Here is a 24,134-nt window from a genome sequence, read left to right as displayed (position 1 = left end):
AGGGATTCCCCTGATGAAATGGAGTCGGGTACCACAGGGAGAGCTCAGGTTCCCTCTGTCTTTTCCTCAGCCAGGTTTACTAGATCTCCAGTGGCCATAATGATGGATGTGTCAAGACCATTCTCACATTGCCTCATCCAATTTGGGGCAGTTATTCCCTTGAAGGACAAATAAAGGCCTGTGGAGTTAGGTGAGGGGCCAAGGCTCTCACACACAGCTACATGCATTGGGCAGGAGCAGCGCTGGCCCTCTACAGGAAAGCCATCCCCATTCCGAGTGAGCGTGTGACACGCCCCCCCCCCCCCCCCCCCGGACAGCCTTGAGACACAAAGAGCTGATGGAGAGCCTATGGGTCAGGATTACAGGGCTCACCTCCTCCAAGCTCAGGAGTGATGCATCCCTACAAAGAAGAAGGCAAGCAGAAAAGCCAGGAGGCCTGCATGGATGAACAAGGAGCTCCTGGACATGCTCACAAGTAAGAAGGAGGCCTATAGGGGGTGGAAACAGAGGCGGGAAGCCTGGGAGGAATACAGAGAAAATGTTCGAGCAGCCCAGGATCAGGTTAGGCAAGCTAAAACCCAGATAGAGGTAAATCTAGCCAGGGACAACAAGACAAACAAAATCCCTTCTTTAAGTATGTCAGCGAGAAAAGAAAGACTAGGGAAGATGTGGGCCCTCTCTGGAAGGAAACACAAGAACTGGTCACCCGGGACAGAGACAAAGCTGAGGTCCTCAATGACTTTCTTGCCTCAGTCTTCACTGGCAAAGACTGCAGCCACACTGCCCATGATGCATAAGGCAAAGGCAAGGAGCTGGAAAATGAAGAACTGCCCACTGTAGGTGAAGATCAAGTACGAGACCACCTGAGGAACCTGAAGGTGCACAAGTCCATGGGACCTGATCAGACACATCCACGGGTCCTGAGGGAACTGACAGATGAAGTTGCTAAGCCACTGTCCCTCATATTTGAGAAGTCGTGGCAATCTGGTGAGGTTCCCACTGACTTGAAAAATGGGAAAAATAACCCCTGTTTTCAGAAAGGAAAAAAATGAAAACCCAGGGAACTACAGGCCAGTCAGTCTCGCCTCTGTGCCTGGCAAGATCATGGAGCAGATCCTCCTGGAAACTCTGCTAAGGCAGATGGAAAATAAAGAGGTGCTTGGTGACAGCCAACATGGCTTCACCAAGGGCAAGTCATTCCTGACAAATTTGGTGGCCTTCTACGAAAGGGTTACAGCGGCAGTAGACAAGGGAAGAGCAACTGATGTCATCTACCTGGACTTGTGCAAAGTGTTTGACACTGTCCCACACAATATCCTGGTCTCTAAATTGGAGACACATGGATTCAACAGATGGACCACTCAGTTGATAAAGAACGGGTTGGACAGTCGCACTCAAAGTGTTGTGGTCAATTGCTCCATGTCCAAGTGGAGAGCAGTGACGAGTGGCGTCCTCAGGGGTCAGTACTGAGACTGTGCTGTTCAACATCTTTGTTGGCAACATGGACAGTGGGGTCGAGTGCACCTTCAGCAAGTTTGCCAATGAAACCAAGCTGTGTGGTGAGGTAGACATGCTGGAGGGGAGGGATGCCATCCAGAGGGAACTGGACAGGCTGGAGAGGTGGGCCCAAGCCAAGCTCATGCAGTCCAACAAGGCCAAGTCGGGGCAATCTCAAGTACACATACAGGCTCGGCGCAAAATGGCTGGAGAGCAGCCCTGAGGAGAAGGACCTGGGTGTGCTGATTGACAAGAAGCTCAACATGAGCCAGCAATGTGCGATCGCAACACAGAAGGCCAACCAGATCCTGGCGTCCATAAAAAGCAGCATGGCCAGAAGTCAAGGGAGGTGATTCTGCCCCTCTGCTCTGCTCTCGTGAGACCACACCTGGAATATTGCATCCAGCTCTGACACCCTCAACATAAGAAGAACATGGACCTGTTAGAGCAGGTCCAGAGGAGGCCCTGAAGATGATCAGTGGTCTGGAGCAGCTCTCCTATGAGGACAGGCTAAGAGAGTTGGGGTTGTTCAGCCTGGAGGAAAGAAGGCTCTGGGGAGACCTTATAGCCCCTTCTAGTACCTAAAGAGTGCCTACAGGGGAGCTGAGGAAGGACTTTATACTACGGCATGTAGTGATAGGATGAGGGGGAATGGCTTTCAACTGGAAGAGGGTGGATTTAGATTAAATATTAGGAAGGAATTTTTCACTTTAAGGGTGGTAAGGCACTGGCAGAGGTTGCCCAGAGAAGTTGTTGAGGCCCCATCCCTGGAGGTGTTTAAGGCCAGGCTGGATGGGGCTTTGAGCAAATTTGTCTAGTGGGAGGTGGCCCTGCCTATGGCAGGGGGGTTGAAACTTGATGATCTTCAAGGTCCCTTCCAACCTAAACCATTCTATAAAACAAGAAGTGCTTTTTTAAGTACGTTAATAGTAAGAGGGGGTCTAAAGAAAACATTGGACCGATAGTTGTTGAAGATGGTGATCTGACTAATAGGGATGAAGAAAAAGCAGCGGTGTGCAATGCTTTTTTTTGCCTCACTTGTTAATCATCCATCTAGAGCTTGGGCTGCCCGGTCCCCTGAGTCAGAGGGCCACGAGTGTGCAAACAAAGACTTTCCATTTGTGGGACAGAAACCGTCAGAGAACAGCCGTATCAGCTGAATGTTCACAAGTCCATGGGGCCTGATGGGATTCATCCCAGAGTATTGAAGGAGCTGGTGGATGTGCTGGCAGGACCTCCTACACCTTCTCTGGGCAACCTGTTCCAGTGCCTTACCACTCTCAAAGTGAAAAATTTCTCCCTAAAAACTAATCTAAATCTACCTTCTTCCAGTGTGAAGCCATTCCCCCTCATCCTATCAAGTCCTGCCTAATTAATAAGTCAGAGCAGATATGCTGGACCTCAGCCAATGCACCAGGACCAAGCTCAGATGTGTAACAAAGAAAGGCAGTACCAAGTGCCCAAGGTCCCATGCAAGGCAAAGGTTCTCTTCAGAGCATGCAGGGGTGGGTGGCAGATGGCAATGGAAAGCAGAAATGAGGTGACCCAAAGGAGAGCAAACCCTCGGGACCAGAGAGACGCAGGGCTGGGCTGTGCAGCCGTGGCAGGAGAGGGCTTTGCTGTCTGGGACGTCTCTGCAGCCCTGCAGGGCCTGTGGTGCAGGGGAAGCTGATCTCCAGGAAGGAGAAGGTTCTTTTGAAAATGTCCTTGGCGATGTACATCCCGTGATCCAACAACACTGGGAAAATCATTTCTCTATTCCTTGATTGCATCATCAAAGGAGTGACTAAAGGCTGTGGGAGAAGCACTGCCTACATCTACTGGATGGAGATGGGACAGTGCCTCACTGCAGCTGCCTCAACAAAAGCACTGAACGTCCCTGAGGTTCTCTTGGGGTGTGTTACACGGCTGCTCTGAATGGTGATCGTGTTCCTGCAGGTCTTGTGCTGTCCCTGCTGGCTGCCTGCGGCTGTGCTGGAGAGCCCTGGCACCTCCCGTAGCACCACAGGGTGTAGGTCACCTTCCAATGGAGCAGCTGCCCTGAAGGAGGTAAGGCACTGTAGGGGTGTCTGTGAGAAACCGGCCATGGGTGCCAAAGGAGGTCTGCTAAAGATAGCTGGTGGAGATGGGAGAGAGAGACTCAGCTCCCCTGATGGCAATGGCTCCATTGGCTCAGAGGAATACCTTTATAGGCTGCCCTGGACATCATGAGCAGGATCAGGCTTCATGTCCTAAAGGTGGGCATCTACTGACACTTCAGCTGGACAAAGGCATGCCCCAGCAGCCTCCAAAATGATGACCCCAGATGCTGCCCCGTCCCTCTGAATTGCTCCATCAGCTTCCTACAACTGTCTTCCTACATCTGTGTCACCGGTGCTTTGCATGGGTATAGGAGGAACATGAAATTCCTGCCTTTCACTGCCTGGGTGTGCTGTCACCTAGTGGGACAAGAAGAAGAGATTCTTGGACCTAACTCTGTCTCTGACAGGGGAAATGACACTGCTGGAAAGAAGTGTCTCTGCCCAGCTGAGGGAGAGTACATGACTTCAGCTGGTTTCCCAGCAGGTTCCCCTGGAGCCCCAGGGACATCTCTGAGGGAGCCCAGAGGGGACAGAGACGGTGCCACCGTGGGCTGGTCCTCTGCTGCTGAGCTGGGCCGGGCTGCTGGGACGGAGGGAGCTCCTGGCAAGCGGGCAGCACTGCAGAGAGACAGCTCTGCCCAGGAGCAGCTCCTCTGCACAGCGCAGCAGGGCTGAGGGCACTGCCTGCAGGCAGCGAGGGCAGACAAGAGAAGGGAGAGAGAGATAAGGGCAGTCTGGGGCGTCTTTCCTATAGCTGAGAGCTCTCTGGGAGAGAGATCTTCACAGCCTTTCACATGGTAAGTCTCTGGCTGTGGGGTAATGCGGATGAGTTCCTGGCAGTGTCTCCTGGACCTGGCACATGCCATGGCTGATAGGAGCTGTCAGGACAGCTCTCCTGGCTTGTCTGGTGTGGAGAAGGATGTTGTGCTCCAGAGCAGGGATGCCCTGCTGCACCTTCAAAGGGACAGTGAAGGTCAGCTGCCTTCTCCCAGGGATGGCTCTGGGGTTTGAAGACAGGTGTGCAGGCAGGGGTGGGCAGGGCTGCCCTTTCCAGCAGGGTCCCTGCACCCCGGGGGCTGTGTGCCGGGGTAGGGACTCTGCCGCCTGCCAGGGTCAGCTCTCCGCCTGCCCGGGGAGCTCCCACAGCGCTGTGGGCAGAAGCTGTGGGTGGAAGGAGTGCCCCCCAGCACAGTAAGGTAGGGATGAGCAGGTCAGGGCATGGTGCTTCTGCTCTCAAGAGAGTGCAGCACGGGTCAGCTCTACCTCATGCCACTGTTCAGAGGACCTCTTGGGCAGCACACCAACTCAGCAGCACCTTCCCCTTTGCAGCCACATCAGGTTTGCTGTGAACTGGTCTTTAGTCCTCGCACACTCAGAGATGCCCCTGGGCAGCGCCCCGTCCCTGGGAGGTGTTTGCAGGCAGAGGTGGGCGCACAGCAGTGGGACGGGGTTTGTGAGCACTGACGGGAGCTGAGCCGGGGACAGGAGACGGCTGCTGGCAGCAGAGACACGGGCAGGGAGTGAGAGGGAGCTGCTGCCTGAAACACTGGCGAGGGGGATGTGGGCACGTCCGTGCTGTCCCTGCAGCACAGACACCTTCCCCTGGGCAGCTCCTGCCTGGTCTCCGTTCCCAGCCGGGGCACAGCTCTGCCCTCCAGCCCATGGGGTCTCGGGCACGCATTGTCCCTGCAGCAGCCAGAGCCCAGCAAAGGACGAACCCCGGATTGCCGTCTGCTTTGCATGTCCCTCCTCCCTTGTCAGGAGCATTGTGGCACCTCACTGCCGCCCCTCCTGCCTGAGCTGCCCATGTCCTCTCCATTGGATACACTGAGTCAGTGCAGGGGGTGGGGGTTGCGGGTGGCAGATTCAGCTCCCGTTCAGATGCCGACCCTTTGGGTCCTGCTCTGCAGTCGTGTCTATGGCAGCAACGCGCCCAGGTCTCCTCCAGGCAACTTCAGAACATTAACTATTTCCCTGGGGAGTCCTGCAGGGCTGCAGGGTGCTCTCCAGAAGGGCACAGCTCTCCCGTAGTCTCTCTGTGCTCCCTCGGATCCACGTGGAGAAGACATCTCAGTGCTCAGGCCAGGGAAATGCTGCTGGGCAGCTGTACGTGGGCAGCTGCAATGATCCCTCCTGGTCCCAGTCTGGGAGGAGAGAGATGAGAAAAGGCAATGTGTCTGTATATCTGCCCATTGAACCTGGATTCCTCTCCTCTCCGCAGTGTCTTGCTTCTTTTGATGGGAACACCTGAGAGGGATCCTCCTCCAGCTGCAAGCTGCCAGCACAGGGCAGTGGAGAAGAGGGCTGATGGGCAGAACAGCTCTCCTCTCTCTGCACTAAGAGACCGTCCCTTTGCCTCTCAGCACCCACAAGACTTCACCTGGAGTGCATTAGAAATGTCAGGGATTTCAGCCATCCCAAACCACTCTGAAAGGTGGCAGGTGCAACCAGAACAAGATAAAGAAAACAAAATCCCCTCTCACTGTCTGTGCAGTTGGGCAAATTTCAGACAACAATGCTGAAAAGCTCTTTGACATATCACGAGTATATTTAATTGGAGATCGCCCTGCGGTCCTAGTTTCCTCTTGCTACACAGCAAGGAGGACTCCTCGGGAGCCCATTACAGAGTCCCAGCTCCCAGTGGCAGCCTCAGCCAGCAAAACCCGGAGCTCAAGTGAGGGAGCTGCAGAGAGGTGCTCCTGGACAGGGAGTCTGAATGTGGGGCTGCAAAGAGACACACAATACACTTTGCTGGGAGAAGTCTGGTCTGACTCAGTACTGCCTTTTCCTCCTTAACATATACCCACAGATATCCAGAGGAAGCAAATGCCCAGCAGCAGCTCCATCACCCACTTCCTCCTCCTGGCATTCGCAGACACACAGGAGCTGCAGCTCTTGACCTTCTGGCTCTTCCTGGGCATCTACCTGGCTGCCCTCCTGGGAAACGGCCTCATCATCACCGCCATCGCCTGCGACCACCGCCTCCACACCCCCATGTACTTCTTCCTCCTCAACCTCTCTGTTTTTGACCTGGGCTCCATCTCCACCACTCTCCCCAAAGCCATGGCCAATTCCCTCTGGAACACCAGGGTCATCTCCTACCAAGGATGTGCTGCACAAGTCTTTTTCTTTTTCATTTCAGCAGAGTTTTCCCTTCTCACTGTCACGTCCTACGACTGCTACGTTGCCATCTGCCACCCCCTGCACTACGGGACCCTCCTGGGCAGCAGAGCGTGTGTCCACATGGCAGCAGCTGTCTGGGGCAGTGGGTTTCTCTATACTGTGCTGCACACGGCCAATACATTTTCACTGCCCCTCTGCCAGGGCAATGCCCTGCACCAGTTCTTCTGTGAAATCCCCCACATCCTCAAGCTCTCCTGCTCAGATGCTTACCTGAGGGAGGCTGGCCTTATTGTTGTTAGTGCCTGTTTAGCATTTGGGTGTTTTGTTTTCATTCTCTTTTCCTATGCGCAGATCTTGAGGGCGGTGCTGAGGATCCCCTCGGAGCAGGGGCGGCACAAAGCCTTTTCCACGTGCCTCCCTCACCTGGCCGTGGTCTCCCTCTTTCTCAGCACTGGAATGTTTGCTTATCTGAAGCCCCCCTCCATCTCCTCCCAGTACGTGGAACTGGTGGTGTCATTTCTGTACTCAGTGGTACCGCCAGCAGTGAATCCCCTCATCTACAGCATGAGGAACCAGGAGCTCAAGGATGGCCTATGGAAACTGGCTCAATGGACGTTGTTCCACCAACAATAAACTCTCTCCCCTTCTCTGCATGTTTTCCAGACTTTATCTTAAGCCAGGTGTATTGATTTTTCCCTTGTGATAATGCCACTTACAGACCATTTTGTAGGTTTATACTACTTCTCTGGCTTTATAATGTTGTGTCTGACCCTTGCACAGTATTGGGTTAGACAAGCACTGTCCAACGGCAGCTCTGCAATAAAAGGGCATCTCCTGGGTGCAGTGCCCGAAGCCTGGACTCCAAAGTTACTCCCTACCAAATGTTGAAAGCATTTGTCTTAAAGCATCTGTTCTCTTTGTGTTCTTCCTGTGTTTGGGGTTAAGCACACGGTTGGGTTCTATTGTACCAAGAGTTCTGTTTTTGCAGGCTCTCTGCTTGGTGTCCAGTGGCAGAAGGTGGTGCATGAGCTCCCAATTACATCCTCAGGCTGCGTCCTGTATGACAGGACGGATGGCAATGTACAGGTCTCTCTGGAAATGAATTTGGAGGGTCGGAAGAGGATGGGGACTGGCCAGGTGTCCTGAGCTGGGAGTGAATGGAGACGCAGAAAGCAAAACACCCTCAAAGGTGAAGTGCCTCAAAAGTAAAGCACTGTGTCAGGGTACCCACAAACAAGGACTCTGCAGTTCCATGGGAGTCAGCGGAGAGCCAGCAGGAAGAGGGAAGGGAGTCTGGAGAGATCATAGCTGTTAAGGGATGTTCAAGATCATCTAGTTGCAACCCCCGTGCCATGGGCAGGGACACCTCCCACTTGACCAATTTGCTCAAAGCCTCATCCAGCCTGGTCTTGAACAGTTCCAGGGATGGGGCAGCCACAACTTTCCTGTGCCTCCAGTGCCATCCACCCTTCCAGTGCCTCACCACTCTGATAGTAAATATTTCTTCTTGAGATCTAATCTAAATCTGCCTTCTTCCAGTGTGACGCCATTACCCCTCGTCCTATCACTACATGCCCCCTTAAATAGTCCCTCTCCAGCTTTCTTGTAGGCGGCCTTCACACACTGGAAAGCTGCTATAATACGGGATAGGAGATACAGGAACTGCCTGAGGAAGCCCAGGGCAGTCGTGCTGTCCTGCAGAGTTGGTTTGGTCGGGGCAGAGAAGAGGTTATATGCTGTGGGGACTGAGCATCTTCTACAATACGAATGCAGAAGAGCCTGAGAGTGAGTGGCCTCTGTTTCCTTGTGCCGTCCCTGCAAGCACAAGCCGGGGGCTGATGGGAAGGCTGAGACCTCTCTCTGCCCCCCAAGCCCTGCTGTGCCCTTCAGAGAGACTGGGGCTGTGGTCGAACGCCCAGAGCTCTGCAGCCCCCTGCGGTGGGCAGTGCTGGGGGGCCAGTCCCAACTGGGCTGCTTTGCTGGGCTGGGCTGGAAAGAGCCCGGGAGAGGAAAATGCCAGTGTGGAGCTGAGCTGTGTGAGCGTGCAGGGTAGGGACAGCCAGCGGTCCCAGTCAGGGCTGACGGTGAAGGGAGCAAGGAAGAAAAAGCTCAAAAGAGAGGGGCCTGGCCTGTGCCATGTTTCCTGGACACCCCAGAGATCCTGCCCCAGGAAAATTATCCCAGGCCAGTCCACACACCGGCCATTGCCATCTCTGACCGTACACCCCAACCCTGACAAGGGACCTTTCTGCACAGTCACCTCTGTCCTCCCCCTGTGGCTCAGTGATACCCAGCTCCACGGCCAGTACTAACAGAATGGAAACCAGTTTCCTACTGACGTGTAGTGTGGCCCTGAGGGAGCTCTGAGCTCTCTCGGGGTCTCCTTGTCCTGCAGGACTCGCTCCAGTCTGCCAGGTTCTTTCTTGTGCTGGGAGCCCCATGCCGGGCACAGCAGTCCTGATGCGGTCCTCTGGTGGGTTAACCGTGACCAGCAGCCAGACAACAACCAAGCTGCTCACTCGCTCCCCCTCCTCAAGATGATACGAGGGGAAAGATGATCATGGGTCAAAACAAAGACAGGGAAATCACTTACAAATTATCAGTTCATTGCCAAGTCAAGTAGACTCGGATAGTCAGAAACTATGACTAAATATTTTAGACCATTCCCCCACCCCACTTTTTTTTTTTTTTCCCCTAGGCTCAAATTACTCCTTCATTTGCATTTGCATTTCTTCTTCTCACTCCCGCCTGGAGAGGCACACGAGGGATGGGAAATGGAGGATTACAGTCAGTGCATAACACTCCATCTCTGCTACTCCTTCCTCATTATAAGTTTCCTCTCTTCATCACAGGTCCTCTCCACAGGAGACCAAGGTGTTTGTGGCCAAGGGGATCTGTTCTCATTTCTTTTTTGTCTTACTTTTGTCCTCTACACTCACAGAATGGGTGAGGTTGGAAGGCACCTCTGGAGACCGTGTAGTCCAAGCCCCAGCTGAGGCAGGGTCAGCTACAGCAGGTTGCTCAGGACCTTCTCTCGGTGGGTTTTGAATAACTCCGTTATTAGGGACTCCACCACCTCTCTGAGACACCTGTTCCAGTGTTTGGCCACCCTCAAAATTCAAAGCTCACTGGGAACTCCTGAGGGTTTGGAAGATCTCCATTGGTGGAGAGTTAACAACCTCTTTGGGCGGTTGCAGTGTTCCAGTGGTTCCAGGGTTTGACAACCTTCCGAGTCTACTCACTGGGAACTCCTGAGGTACAGTTGGCTCCCTTGCCTTCATTCCCTCCCATCAGGCATTGAGACACCTTAATAAGGTCTCCCTGAGCCATTTTTTCTCCAGACTGAACAGCCCCAGATCTCTCAGCCTTCCTTCCTAGGAAAGATGCTGCAGCCCCTTAAATCAGCTTTGGGGCCCTTTGCTGGAATTCCTTTAGGAGGTCAAGAGCTTCCTCGCCCTGGGGAGCCCAGCACTGGACACAGCACTGCAGATGTGGCCTCACCAGTGCTGAGGAGAAGAGAAGGATCACCTCCCTCCAGCTGGAGACAACGCTTTTCCTAATGCAGCCCAGGAAGCTGTCGGCCTTTGCCGCAGCGGTGCATTGATTTTGGATGCTTGTGCAATGCCTCACACAACTGTGGCCTGGGCACTCACAGGAAATAGATACCTGATCATTTCCTTATAGTCAGTGTCAGTGTGTGTGCCTTCGGAAACCATGCAAGTGCCGACAAGCAGTCGGATTTGGGTGAGTTACGTGTACGTACAGTGAATATGAACTACAAATTCACACCCGTGCGAAGGCAGGATTTCAAAAGTTTCAAGCAAAGTCTTAACTGTCACCAATGCTGAGTTTATTTTTTTTAAACTAAGAATAACCTAGAGCTTCATTTCTAGTTTTAGTTTTCCTTAAAACCCATAAATCTCTCCTTCCTTTTCTCTCTTACTTATCTTCTGGGAAGAGAGTGGTGATAAAATTGGGGTGGGATGCAGTTACAGGGACACGGACAGTGGTGCCACTGTAGGTGCCCAGGCTCCAGCTGCAGCTTCCCAGGGGCTCTGGTCTCCAGCAGCTCCTCGGGGACAGCGGCCAGGCCCAGGCACGTGCTTCAGAGACACGGGGTCCTCTGGAGGTACCACTGGGTACTGATGGTCAGACAGCGGAGCGCTGCCTGGAAGCCTGAGACATTTTGACACGTGTATGAGCACGAGCTCATCAGCTGAAACAAGTGAAGACTTCTAATGACAAGTCAGTGTTCTCCCGTAAGATCCATATGAAGAGTTTGCAAGATGTGCAAGAGGAGAGCTATGGACCTTCCCCTCTCTTTGCATTGTCAGGACTCTCTCTCTCAGGCTCTGCATTTAATCCCCCTCACCTTTCACGCATTTCCACCTCTCCGAACTAAACTGACCATGTCTGAAGGCACCTTTCCAGCAGCGCATCTGCACAGAAGCACTTGCGATTGCTCCCTAGGTTTCCCTTCCCTTTCCTCTTACACCACTCAGACACCTCTCCACAATCCCGGTGCTGCTTTGACCTTCAGGCAGTTAAAAGCTCGCCAATCTTTCAGTAGTCTCTTGAATTCTCTGTTTAGAAAACTCTTTAGTTGTGCATATCTTTCCATTTGTTTTCTGGCAAAAACATTTCTTCTACGGTTATGCCTTGTGGGAGTTAAAGCTCATTGGTGGCAGCTTGTCCGTGGCATACAGTTGAGGAGCGTGTTTTGGTTTAAGGGTAAATCTTATCAGTTTCATTCTGTTCGTTCAGAACTCGGAAGAATCCCTCTTTGCCTTTGTGCCGCCCGGTCTCTAAGGAAAGCAGTGGGCGCTGGTGCAAAGGAGCTGTGACCTCCAGCTGCAGAGTGCGGTGGAGAAGGGTGATGGGAGGCAGAGGGAGGCGAGTCCCAGGGGGCTGAGGAGAGACATGGTGGGGTTGGGGAGGTGTGGAGCCAGGGTGTCCCTGCTGTGTCAGACCTCCGGGGACAGCTTCTCTGACCAGTCCCACCTCGGGGGGGCGGAGCCTCATAAGCACAGACCCCGCCCCCTCTGCCCTTCCCCTCCCCAATCATGGTACTTCCACTGGGGGAGGGACCAAGCGTGGCCCCGCCCCCTTCTCCTCCTCCCCCCCTCCCCCATTCGGGTGGGGGTCATGGGGTGGGGTATGGGATTGGGGGGGTGGGGGGTAATTTTTGGAGGTGTATTTGGGTGGGGGATGGGTTTGGGGGGTGGGGGATGTACTTGCGGGGGGGTCACGGGTTTCCCTCCACGGGATTTTTTTTGCCCTGTTCCAAGACCCCTCCCCCTGCCCCCATCCTGGACAGTCTGGAACGGCCAAATCCGTGTCCCGGGGGAGGAGAGGGGAGAGGGGGGGAAGGGCGGGGAGGGGGGAATGTGGGGCTGCTGAGGGGACGGGGGGAGGAAATAGTAAAATAAAGTAAAATAAATAGAATAGGATAGAATAAACTGAAGTATAATAGAAAAAAGTTAAAGTAAAATAAAGAATAAAATAACGTAAAATAAAATAACAAAGAAAAATAAAATACCATAAAATACGGTAAAAAAAATACAATAAAGAAAATAAAATAAAGAACAATAATGAATATAATAAAATAAAATAAAATAAAGAAAAACAATTAATATAATAAAGAAAAAGAAAAAAATAAGTAAAATAAAGTAAAATAAAGTAATGTAAAATAAAATTATACAAGAAAATAAGGTAAAAGAAAATAAAGTACAAGAAAATAAAGGAGAATAAAGTAAAATAATATAAAGTAAAAGAAAATACAGTAAAACGTAAAATCAAATATAAAGTAAAATAAAGTAATAAAATAAAATAAAATAAAGAAAAATAAAATGAATAGAGCAAAATAAAATAACATAAAATAAAATACCATAAAGGAAAAACCAAAATAAACAAAAGAGATAAAATAATACAATAGGATGAGATACAATAACGCAGCAGCACCCGCCCCACTCGTGGCACTACTTTTATTCTCGGCCACTGCAGTGATTGGGGGGTTTGACAGGATGGACCTTCCAAGGTCCCCTCCCACCCAAACCAGTCTTTGGGTCCATGACTGGAAGTGTCTGAGGTCAGGTTGGATGGGGCTGCAACCAACCCCGTCTACTGGATCCCAAACCACCCAGAAATCCAATCCAAACTGTTCTTTGGGTCCGGTTGGAGGTGTTCAAGGTCAGGTTGGATGGGGCTGGGACCAACCTGGTCTACTGGAAGGTGTCCCAGCCGATGATGGGGAGGTTGGACTGGATGGACCTTCAAAGGTCCCCTTCAACACAAACCGTTCTGTGGGTCTATGACTGGAAGTGTCCAACGTAAGGCTGGATGAGACTGGGACCAACCTTCTCTACTGGTTCCCAAACCTTCCAGCCCAAAAATCCAACTCAACCAACCCAAACCTTCTATGAGTCTGATTGGAGGGGTTCAAGGTCAGATTGGACAGGGCTGGGACCAACCTGGTCTGTTGGAACCCAAACCACCCAAAAATCCAACTCAACCAATGCAAACCATTCTGTGGGTCTGAGTGGATGTATCCAAGGTCCGGTTGGATGGGGCGTTGAGTAACCTGCTCTACTGGAATATGCCCCTGCCGAAGACAGGGGAGGTTGGACGAGATGGACCTTCAAATGTCTCCTCCAAGCCAAACCAATCTGTGTGTCCATGACTGGAAGGTCCGAGGTCAGGTTGGACGGGGCTTGGAGCATCCTGAGCTGCTTGAAGCTCTCCCTGCTAATGGCCACCCCACCAGAGGTTGGCGGTTGCCGTGTCACCACGGTCAGTCAATCAGCGATGAACATGTCACCCTGATGTCACAAGAGGTGCGTGGCACACCCACTCAGGGGGTATAAAAGGGCCCACCGGGTGGTGGGTCCCACACTTTGGAGGAACGTCCATAAGATGACCTCTAACATGGCTGTCGCCACCAAGAACCGACCCGCCAGCGTGAGGCGGACCAAGATGGACTTCTGGGATGGGATGGAGCACACCTTCGCTATGTCCAGCGTCACCGCTGAAGGTACGGCCAACCGCAGCCACCTCTCCGGCAGCCAAGACTCAAGGGCTTGTCACCATTTCGGAGCCAGCCCTGACACTTGGCGTCTGCCACCGCGTCGCGGCTCAAGGGGATGTTTGGGGTGGACCTGAGAGCTGGTGGAGATGGGGCCTGACCTGGTTCTTCTTTGTTTTTTCAGAGCGAACGGCCGTCTGGGATGCAGTGGCTGGCTACATTCAAGACCAACTCCTGCTCCACAAGGTGGTGCAACACCCGCGTCCTCCTCATGCACCATGAGGGGTGGTGGGATCCCCCTGGGGCGTGGCCTGCTCTCACCCTTCAACTCCTCAGAAAACAGGAATCTCACCCCAAAAGTCCCCACTGATGGCCAAACGGGGCCTGTGCAATGTTGGTGTCACTTCTGGTAGGGCTGATCCAGGTCGCTGGAGACCCCCCCGGGATGGCCTCGTCCTGGTTCTGCCCAAACTCCAGTGCTGGTTTTTTCTCCTGAGGAGGGGAAGGACTCAACATCTCCTCCCCAAAGTTCTCCCCACCGCCCAGCTCGTGCCTCCAAACGGTGGGAGAGGGCAGGATCCAGCCTCAAGCACCATCCCTGGATGGGGGAGGTCACCTCCAGATCTTCCCTCTAGCCAGTCCTCACCCTCCCACCCTTCTCGTCCACTTGCAGGGCGTCCGAATTCCCACCCTTGGCTCCTTCGGTACTGTCCTCGAACGCGTCCAGGTCGGAGATGAAACCCTGACTATCCAGAAGCCGGTGTTCCACCTGGCCAGGAACCTTGCTGTTGTCCACAACCTGATGGACAACAAGGACTACCTGCCCGGTAAGATGGCTGACTGCACGGTCATCTTCTCTGAAGCAACTCCAAAGTCCAATAATTGAGTGGTTTTGAGTTTTTTTGGGGCAATGCAATGATTGTGACACACAAGCTGTAGGACACGGGCCACCGGGTGAGCGTCTCCATCCTTCTCCTGTGGTTCTTCCAGGCAACAAGGAGCTGGAGCCCCTCAAGTACTCCAAGGTGGCCGTGGCAGCCGCCGTGTCCCGGCAGAAAGTGGTGGACTGCATCCAAGGCACCACGACCCTCCTCTCGCACTGCCTGGGGAAGGGGGAGAATGTGGCCCTCATCCTGAGGGAGGTGGGGGTGCTCCTCATCGAAGGCACGAAAGTGCACGTGAAATTCTACCGCAGCTTCCTGGAGAGGCTGTCTGGGAAGGAGAACTTGGAGAAGGTTGTCTTCAAGGTAAGCATTTTGGTTTCTCTGTGGTGCGTGCGGTCCCACGGCAGTGTTCTGGCACTGCTTGTGTGGGGTCCCTCAGGACACGTTCAGCCACTCGGTCCAGGTGAGAGTTACGGTCCTGCCAACACTTGCTGCCTCAAGCTCCTCCGACACTTGAGTGCCTCAGCCATGTGGGGGATGTCCCACCGTTTTTGGCCTCTTCCAATGTGGGGTGCTTTAACCACGTGGAGGGATGTCCTGCCATCTTTGGCCTCCTCCAACACTGAGACCCTCAACCACATTGAGGATGTCCTGCTGTCTTTGGCATCCTCCAGTGTGCAGTGCTTCAACCACCTTGAGGATGTCCTGAATCTTTGTGTTCCTCCATTGCAGGTCCCCCATCTGCTGGACATGATTGTGTCCCCAGTGGTACCCGTGGCCTCACTGAGCTTCTCCGGCCGTGTCATCCTCTTTCCCAAGTGAGTACGTTGGCGGCTGTAGCCGCTCTTTGATGCCAACGCCCAAGGTAGCATCTCTTCCTTGTGCCGCTGCGGGTGTCCTGGGGACACCAGGCGGCGACTCTTGATGATGTCCCCAGGCCGCAGTCACTCCCATAAGGCAGCTCTGAGGGGAAAGACAGAGGAATTTGGATGACATTTCTTCCCGTGGTGGCCTGGACTTCTTCGCTGGGCGACTCCATTTCCCAGGCCCGTCCTTGGGGATGGGATGTGGTAGACTTGGGAAGTCAATGGCCTTCATGGCAATGCCAAACTCTGCCTGCGGGCAAGTGGCCGCAGGAAGTGGCAAGTGCTGGTGGTGCCATGGGTCATATGGGTGTCTTCTCCTTCTTTCCAGGTTTGTGATGGAGTGTGTGCCCAAACACCCACCCAGGGCTCTCCTCAAGACCTCGAGACAAGTCCCTGGTGAGGATGTGCAGATGAGAAAAGACAGTTTGCCAGCTCTCCAGCAAGGTGGGAAAGGTAAAGCAGCTCCCAGCTCTTCTCCATGGGACGGGTAACCAACTTCTGCCATGTTGTGGGGAAATGGCCGACGCTGAGCGCCAAAAGGCTCCGACTTGTCCTAAAGCTTCAGGCCAACTCCTGAGGGCCTTTTGTCCTAACGATTTGTTGGTGTCACCAAAAGAGAGCCCCGGGGTGGGATGTGCCCAAGGGTACAGTGGGAGGATGGTGGGCCAAGGCCTTCTCCTCCCCCTCTTCCCCTCAGAAATGACACCTGTCCCCTCCCCGGCACCACCCGGCTCCTCCTTCCTGACCATCATGATGATGATGAAGTCGGAAAACCACATTGGAAATGGTGCTGGTGTTGGGGAGGACACGATGGGGCTGCTAGAGGAGCAGAATGTCCAACCCTCAGACATTTTGGGAAGAGGCCTGAGCACTCCCTGCGTGTCCCTGGGTGGTCTGGCAGCGTCACAGCGACGCTCTTCTGAGGAGGTGTCTTCTTTCTGGTTCCAGTGGGGTTTCCCGGTTTTCCCTTTCCTGCTGCTCCGAGCCCGACTCAAAGCAAAACACCGCAGTTTGGGGAAATCTTGGAGCTGCAGAAGAAGAGGACAAGGTCTCTGGCCAGGTGAGGCTGAAGGCTCAGGGTGGGCGGCCACACGGGGCCATTTTACCCGGAGAGGTGGGAGACGCTCCATCCCTGGAGACATTCCAGGCCAGGTTGGATGGGGCTTTGAGCAACCTGATCTGGTTGAAGACCTCCCTGCTCATGGCAGGGGTGTTGGACTAGATGGACCTTCAAAGGTCCCTTCCCACCCAAACCATTCCATCAGCCTGACTGGAGGTGTTCAAGGTCAGGTTGGATGGGGCTGGAACCAACCTGGTCTACTGGAAGGTGGCCCTGCCGATGACAGCGGGGGGCGTTGGACTAGATGAACCTCTAAATGTCCCTTCCAACCCAAACCATTCCATGATTTTCTGACCCAGCAAGAGCCCGTTCCCCAGCCCTGAACGCTCCTTGGTCATCACCACCCAAGAGTGGTGAAGGCAGCACCTGGAGGGGTGGGATGTGGCTGCTGGGAACACCCCCATTTCACAGGGCTGGATCTTCTCCAGCTCTTCAGGAGAGCCCCAGCGTGGTCTAGGGACAATGGGACAGCTGTGTGTCAGATGAGGGTCCCGGCACAGGGGGTTTCCTCAGCCAACCTGCTGCTGGCTACATGAGGAGGCACGTGGCTCATGGGGAGGGGCAGAAAGCAGCCCCAAACCCATTGTGTCCTCAGGTAGACCTCTCCCTTTGTGTCCTTCCAGGCGGCGGTTGGTGGTCCCAAGGGTCTCCTCCGACACAAACCAACCCATGACCAGCCAACCCAAGGGCAAAGCAATGCCCAAAAGAAAACATAGACGCAGAGCCAAGAGATGGCAGCCAACCCTCAGTCCTATAGAGGAGGAAGAGGAGGAGAAGGAGGAAGAGAAGGAGGAAGAGAAGGAGGAGAAAGAGGAAGAGAAGAAGAACGAGTAGGAGAAGGAGGAGAAAGAGGAAGAGAAGGAGGAAGAGAAGGAGAAGGAGGAAGAGAAGGAGTAGTGGAGAAAATCCTCACCGAACGCACAGTGCTGAAGGCGGTGAAGGCCGAGTCCTCCCATCCTCACGAAGCCTCGGCCTTCATAACGTCTGTAATAGCCGTATTATCGGCAACGAGTTCTGAGGTCAGCCTGCTCAAGGAGCCTGCCTATGGGGCCCTCCAACGGCCACCACCGAGCCGAGGCAGCAAAACCAGCAAAGCTGTCCCTCCATGGAGAGTTCAGAGAAGACTTTAAAGGACAGTCCTGTGAAGAGTCCCTGGAAGGATCCCCTGAAGAGTCCTCCAGAGAGTTCCCTGCTGAGAACCCTCTGTCACCCGCTGCCAAGAACCCTGGCCAGACCCCCGGCTGTCCCCCAGCATCGGCCACCCCGCATGGCCCAACTGTTGGAGGAGCTGCTGAGGAGGCAGTCCCAGGAGGTTTTGACCCGCTCGCTGCTGCCACCAGCCGTTGTCTCCTGCCAGGCTGTGCCTAGATCGGGAGAGGCGGGTGGCAAGCAGGCCAAGCGCCCCGCGCCACACGGCACCCCCAGGACGCAAGAGACCTCCCCGTGGGACAACATCCCACCCAAGAAGAGGAAGATGGTGGTGTGCTAGGTGGAAAAACACTCCAAACCCCTGTGGGAGGGAACGCCGGAGCGGGACGGTGCCGCAGTGGGCAGCAGCAGGCAGCACATGGGCAGCAACAAGCGGAGGGCATCTGATGGCAACACTATGGCCACCAAGCGACGCAGAAACCTGGTGGATGCTGGGGGGCAAAGTGCCCCACGCTCGCCCAGCCTCTCTTCATGGGCTGATAGAGAAGGCGTGGAGCACGCATCCCCACCGCATGCGACCCGCACCCACCCACTCCAGCCCCAGCCCCACTCTCCCACATCTCTCTCTCTTTCTTAATTCATTAAAGGTTTGATGTTTGGTTCACAGTGCGTCTGCCTGCGGTCATTCCTGCAGTGGGAGGCGCGGGGGTTAACGCAGCCCGTGCCGCATGTGTACATCTGACCCTCCACCTCTTCACCCCTGTATATGAGGAATCCCCCAAGGTTGTGGATGGAGACTGTCCTGGTTTGAGATAAAACAGAACCAATTTCGTTCAGTAACTTCGCTTCTTAGCGGGGCCTCTTCTAACTACTAAAATAACTGCATATTGTGCAGACAGTGTTCACTCTCTCAGAGAGATCAGACCAATTGTTTATAGCTGATGCCCAGGCGTGGGATGCAGAGAGGCTCCTGCTTGTACTTATTGTTATAACCCCCACGGCCAACCAACTTTGTTATTTGCCCCGTCGGAGGGTCGGAAGCGGAAAAGCATAGTGGGGTCCCACCTGGAGGGAGGAGCGGACAGGACAGGTGACCCAAAACTGACCAATAGGGTATTCCATCCCATCTGCCTCATGCTCAGTAGAAAAGCTGAGGGATCAAAGGGTCACGGGCTCTTCCTTCAATGGCCGATGTCTGAGGAGGACTCTGTTTGTCTGCCTGTGATCCCAATCCTGACTCTGGATCCGGAATCCAGTTCCCGTCCGTCACTGAGTCCAGCCTGGGACTGCCCCAGTGCCAGCCGGTGACGTGATTGTCATCTCGGGAGCTTGATACGGTTTTGTATATATTTTTCATTATTTCTTTTTATTTTATTATTAATATTTCATTAAAGTAGTTTAGTTTCTTCTAAACTCGTAAGTCTCTTTTTCCTCCTCTGCCTCTCTCTTTGTACAGGGGTAGAGGGGAGCATCTGTCGGTCCCGTCTGGGGTCCCTCGGGTCCCCAGTGGTGGATTTGGCCTAAACCACGACATACCCAAAGAACACACAAGTTAAAAACCGCACATGAGGATAACTCATCACTTTCTTATTGAACCAACATTATATTGATTCTGAATAAATAGTCCATGTTTGTAATTTCTGCTTATAGCAACTACCTGAATTTCTGCAAAATCCGTTATTTAACACAAAGTCCTTCAAAACAGGTTTGTTCTTCAAAGAAACATTTATATTGCACCTGGTGAAAATCCGGGGGTGGGTGTAGGGCTCTCTGTCATTGCATCCATTTCAGCACTGGGGATTTAGGTGTTAATACCTGGGTGATGGCCTTTGGCTCCAGACCCCATCATGTCTCAGGGGATGGCCCAGTCGTACTGACTAGAGACCAAAAGCGGCGTGGTTTTGAGATGCTGCTCCTAGAGCCAGCTGTTAATGTCTGGAACTGGGTGAAACTGACCTTCAAATATTCAAATATTTTCAAATGTGACTTTGTTTTCCTCTAAAAAATTACGCAGAAACCCGTTAAGAAATAACCGGCAACTTGGCACTTACAGATGTCAGCTGGGATGTTGTTCATACCCAGGATACAAACCCAAGTGTCTATTTGTCACCATAATACTGTTATACCTGGACTACTGAATCACCTCCCCCGTTAATTAAAACCAAGAATTTTTAATCTGCTATGCCAGCAAGTTGAAGGCAAAGAAAGGAATTGTATTGGCATTTGAATAGGGTTGCGTATGATTTTTTTTAGCTGTCATTTTAGGGATCTTCCTAAGTGTCAGTGACATGAAAGATGAACTCGCAAACAGCAATTTAGGTTGCCAAGGTCCACAGAGTAAAAGTGTTGCTTTACTTGGGTATTTGCTAGATCAAATCCTTCTAGTAGTAAAAGTGGTGAGTAGGCAGGTGATGATGTAAGAGAAATGAAAAGTAGTGTGTGTGGTGGTGGGAGGCGGTTGGTAGGGCCACGAGTAGCAATATCTGTTGACAGAGCACAACATGTGAGATGGATGAGACCCCTCTCAGACAGATAACATCAGATTAAAATGCTGTGTGTGCAGGTGTATTTCCAGTTCATCGTTTCGAATAAATTTTTCAGGCTTGAACACTGGATGCAGGCTATTGAAGTACAGTACTAGTGTACAAGGCAGCATAATATCTGAAAATCAGAGTATTTATGGAAAAAAAAAATTATAAGTTGGGATTTTTCCCTCAGTCCATTCTAAGAAGAGCTCTTGTCTACCAGGAGTCCTAGTAGACAGCCGGAACCTGGAACGGGGTAAGACTCCAGGGCAGGGAACCAAGACAGATGTCAGAAATCGGGGGAAGCCAAAGTGAGAGCAAGTCATCGAACCATAGAATAATATAATAGTTTAGGTTGGAAAGGACCTTAAAGATAATCCTGTTCCAAGTCCCCTGCCATGGGCAGGGACACCTCCCACTAGACCAGGTTGCTCAAAGCTCCATGCACCCTGGCCTTGAACACCTCCAGGGATGAGGCATCCACAACTTCTCTGGGCAACCTGGGCCAGTGCTCAGCAACCTCAGAGTGACAAATTTCTTCCTCATGTCTAATCTAAATCTCCCCTCTTCCAGTTTGAAGCCATTACCCCTCATCCTATCACTACATGCCCTTGTAAAAGTCCCTCTCCAGCCTTCTTGTAGGCCCCCTTCAGATGCTGGAAAGCTGCTATAAGGTCTCCCCCGAGCCTTCTCTTCTCCAGGCTGAACACCCCCAACTCTCTCAGCCTGTCTTCCCAGCAGAGGTGCTCTGATCATCTTCGTGGCCCTCCTCTGGACCCGCTCCAACAGGTCCATGTCCTTCTTATGTGGAGGCATCCAGAGCTGGACACAATAGTCCAGGTGGGGTCTCAGAAGAATGGAGTAGAGGGGCAGAATCCCCTCCCTCGCCCTGCTGGCCACGCTTCTTTTGATGCAGCCCAGGATATGGTTGGCCTTCTGGGCTGTGAGCACACGTTGCCGGCTCATGTTGAGCTTCTCGTCAGTCACTCCAGTCATAGGAGCCATCCCACCACGTCTCTGTGATGCCAATGAGATCATAGACCTGGAGGTGTGCACACGTCTCTAACTCCTCTTGTTTACTCCCCACGCCATGTGCGTTTGCATAGAGGCACTTAAGCTGGGTCCCCGTTGAAGGTGACTTAGTGGCTGGAGTGGCTGCAGTTCCTTTGTGCTGTTCTCCAGGTGGCCTTCCTTTGAGGTGTTTACCTGTGTTTCCCCATTGGCTCCTCTTGCCTCAGGAGCCCCTGGCTCCTCTTCATAAGACTACGAGTGTGCTGCAGTATACCCAGCACATCTTGGAGCAAGAGGCTGAGGGCCCTCGCTCGCGCCCCATCCCTCATACCTTGGAGTGTCGTCCCTTGGCTTGTCACAGCCATCCTGATAACACCCTGCGAGTGTCCCTGCACTGGCCCAGCCTTTCCTGCCCCAGAAAAGCTCCAGAAAGGCCCGGGTTGAGGCCAAAAAGGGGTTCCGCTGCGGCCCTGCCTGTACCAGCACTGCTCATTTCAGCGAGTCGGCATGGCGTGTCATAGATGGATGAAGAAGTGGACTAAACCAGAGTTGTTCCTGGGCCTTATCTCCAGAGCTGTGGACAGGTGTCACCAGAGAACTCCAGAGAGACCTCTAGTCAGAAGCAAACACCTTGAGTTCCTGAAATTCCCCCAGGAAAGGGTAGCCTGTCATATCTGGGCATGTTGAGCCTAACTAACCCCATGGCAAGGGGTTGTGTGCTCTTTCTGTGAGTGCCCATACTGCTTTCAGTGCAGTTTCCACTTCCCCCGTGTCGGCGCCAGGCAGCTGGTGCTGCCGTGCCCACCACATAGGCATGACATTGGGTCTGGTGTGAGTCAGAGACTGTGCCTAAGAGGCACTGCGGACAAGGGCATCCTGTAGAAGAGCAACGTCCAACAATCAGAAAGAGAAAATGGACGCAGGCCTTTTCCTTTTTACTGCAATATGGATGAATTCAAAGTTCGTGTGCTGCACAATAACATTGCAAATACGAAAAGTGCATTGATTTGTTTTAATACTTAGAAATCTTGTCAAACGAATTCAAGTTTGATTTGGCTTACACTACCCAGGGCTAATAATATCCTATTCTGGACACTGACAAAGGCTCTATCAAGGTAAAGTGTTGTATCTTACTTTCTCTGGCATGAAATACAACAAATCTGATCTGCAGGAGTGTTATTGAAATGGGTTTGCTAGGATACGCATGCTGCTCCTAGGCAAGCAAGAGATGCGGAAGAATAACAGCAAGTGGAATAACAGAAAATGCCCACGCTTCATCTTATTTCTTTGATATTTTTAATATAATGCACAGAATCCTGATTGTATATAGAGCTGAAAATTGGTCAGCTTGAACAACACAAATAGACTTACCATTTTTCATCATTTTTATTTTCAGTCCGTTGCATTTCCTGGCTCTCAGAAAATGCTATCCCTGTACTGGAATGGTTTTGCTGCAAATATTACGGGTAGATATAAATTCCTAAGGAAAAGAATATCTTTTCTGATTTTCTTCTAATTAAGTGCAAATTATTTTTGTGAACTTGATATTCTTTCTCAAAATCTACATTTTGTACTTAGTAAAGAGAATTCTGATTCAGAAAATTGGTAGCAAAAGAACGTCTACAAGCCAAAAAAAGGTAATCTTAGCATTGCTAAATCCTCCAAAACTGATGCCATGAGGAGCGATACAGGCCTGCCTATTATTCAGCATGTTTAAACGAGTTTCACAGGTGGGGTCCTGAACTCACTCACTTCAGCCCAGGTATTGCTGATTGTGTGTTTCCCTCAGCTGTAAATATCTTAAAAGGTATTGGAAGAAAGAAGGTTTCTGCCTCAAATTAATCTATCCACCAGCTGGAAGAGACAGCCAGCCTTTTTAAAATAGCGTAGAATGGTCAAAGTGTTCCTCTTTTCAAAAGGCCTTATTCAGCACTGCCTCATCTGTCCAGTCAGAGGAGTGAGTGCCTGTGATTCTTCCTACTCTCTGTAGTTGGAAGATGCTCTCGGAAGAGAGTGTCTTTCCTACTTTCTTGTAGTTGGAAGACGTCAACCTCCGCAGAAGATTTTTCCTAAAAGGCACAATCTGTCTATTTAATGATTCCTTCAATATAATGATTTAAAAACTGTACCTGCTGGTCTCAACCTGGACTTGATATTCTAGTTCCCTCCAAATAAAATAATGTTCTTGTCTGCAGATGCCCCATTGCCACAGGGTGTACAAGAAGGGATTCTGCCTCCGGCCCATCATCAAGAATCACTCAGAAATCAAAAGAATATTTTACTACCCGTTCACCCTCCACTGATTATAAACCTCAACGACGAGGAGGATGAAGAGGATGACGAAGAGGAAGAGAACTGTAAAGGGTTTTTTTCTCTCTTTTACAAGGAAGCAGAATGGGTTTTTTGGACTCCTGCAGTGTATACATCACAACTGATGTATTATAATAACAATTACATTGTTAGAAAAGAGTTGTTGCCAAGTTTTGGAAATAGCTTCCAGCTAATCCTCAAAATATTGGAACTGGTAGTCCCCAGATGTGAGTGAGGCAATGTTTTCTAACCCCTGTGAAATGCCTAGCTGTATATTTCAATGGTGGTACAATTCACTTCTTTTTCATTCAATGAAGTTTAAAATGTGATCCACTATTCAGATGATGTGATCCACCATTCAAAAATTCTCAGAATTTGGGGATGAAATCACAAATTCAGGAGGTACTTCTTTCCCGGGAAACAAACTTTGGAACAGGGGCTGTAGACACTCATCACTGAAGGTGAAGTCACAGGTTTGTTTACAAAAGATAGCCGAGTGACTTCAACTTAAATAATTTGTTTGACTGATTTCCTAAACTCTGAAGGC

At 51.9% G+C, this 24,134-nt stretch overlaps 1 protein-coding gene across 1 annotated transcript in view; it reads left to right on the top strand.

Moving 5' to 3' along the window:
- Positions 1–1,639: 1,639 nt before the first annotated feature.
- Positions 1,640–24,134, top strand: part of LOC309684899 (E3 ubiquitin-protein ligase TRIM36-like) — a gene marked incomplete at both ends in the record, with an annotated part of 62,225 nt that continues 39,730 nt past the window's right edge. The window contains one exon of the mRNA XM_082500738.1: positions 1,640–1,675. Within this exon, the coding sequence (XP_082356864.1) occupies positions 1,640–1,675 (36 nt within the window). The remainder of the gene's footprint in view (positions 1,676–24,134) is intronic.

Source organism: Vanellus vanellus (genome assembly GCF_965231255.1).
Source record: "Vanellus vanellus genome assembly, contig: HAP1_SCAFFOLD_263, whole genome shotgun sequence".
NCBI classification, from domain to species: domain Eukaryota; kingdom Metazoa; phylum Chordata; class Aves; order Charadriiformes; family Charadriidae; genus Vanellus; species Vanellus vanellus.
The sequence above is the reverse complement of the archived record's forward strand: the minus strand, read 5'-3'. Positions and strand labels throughout refer to the sequence as shown.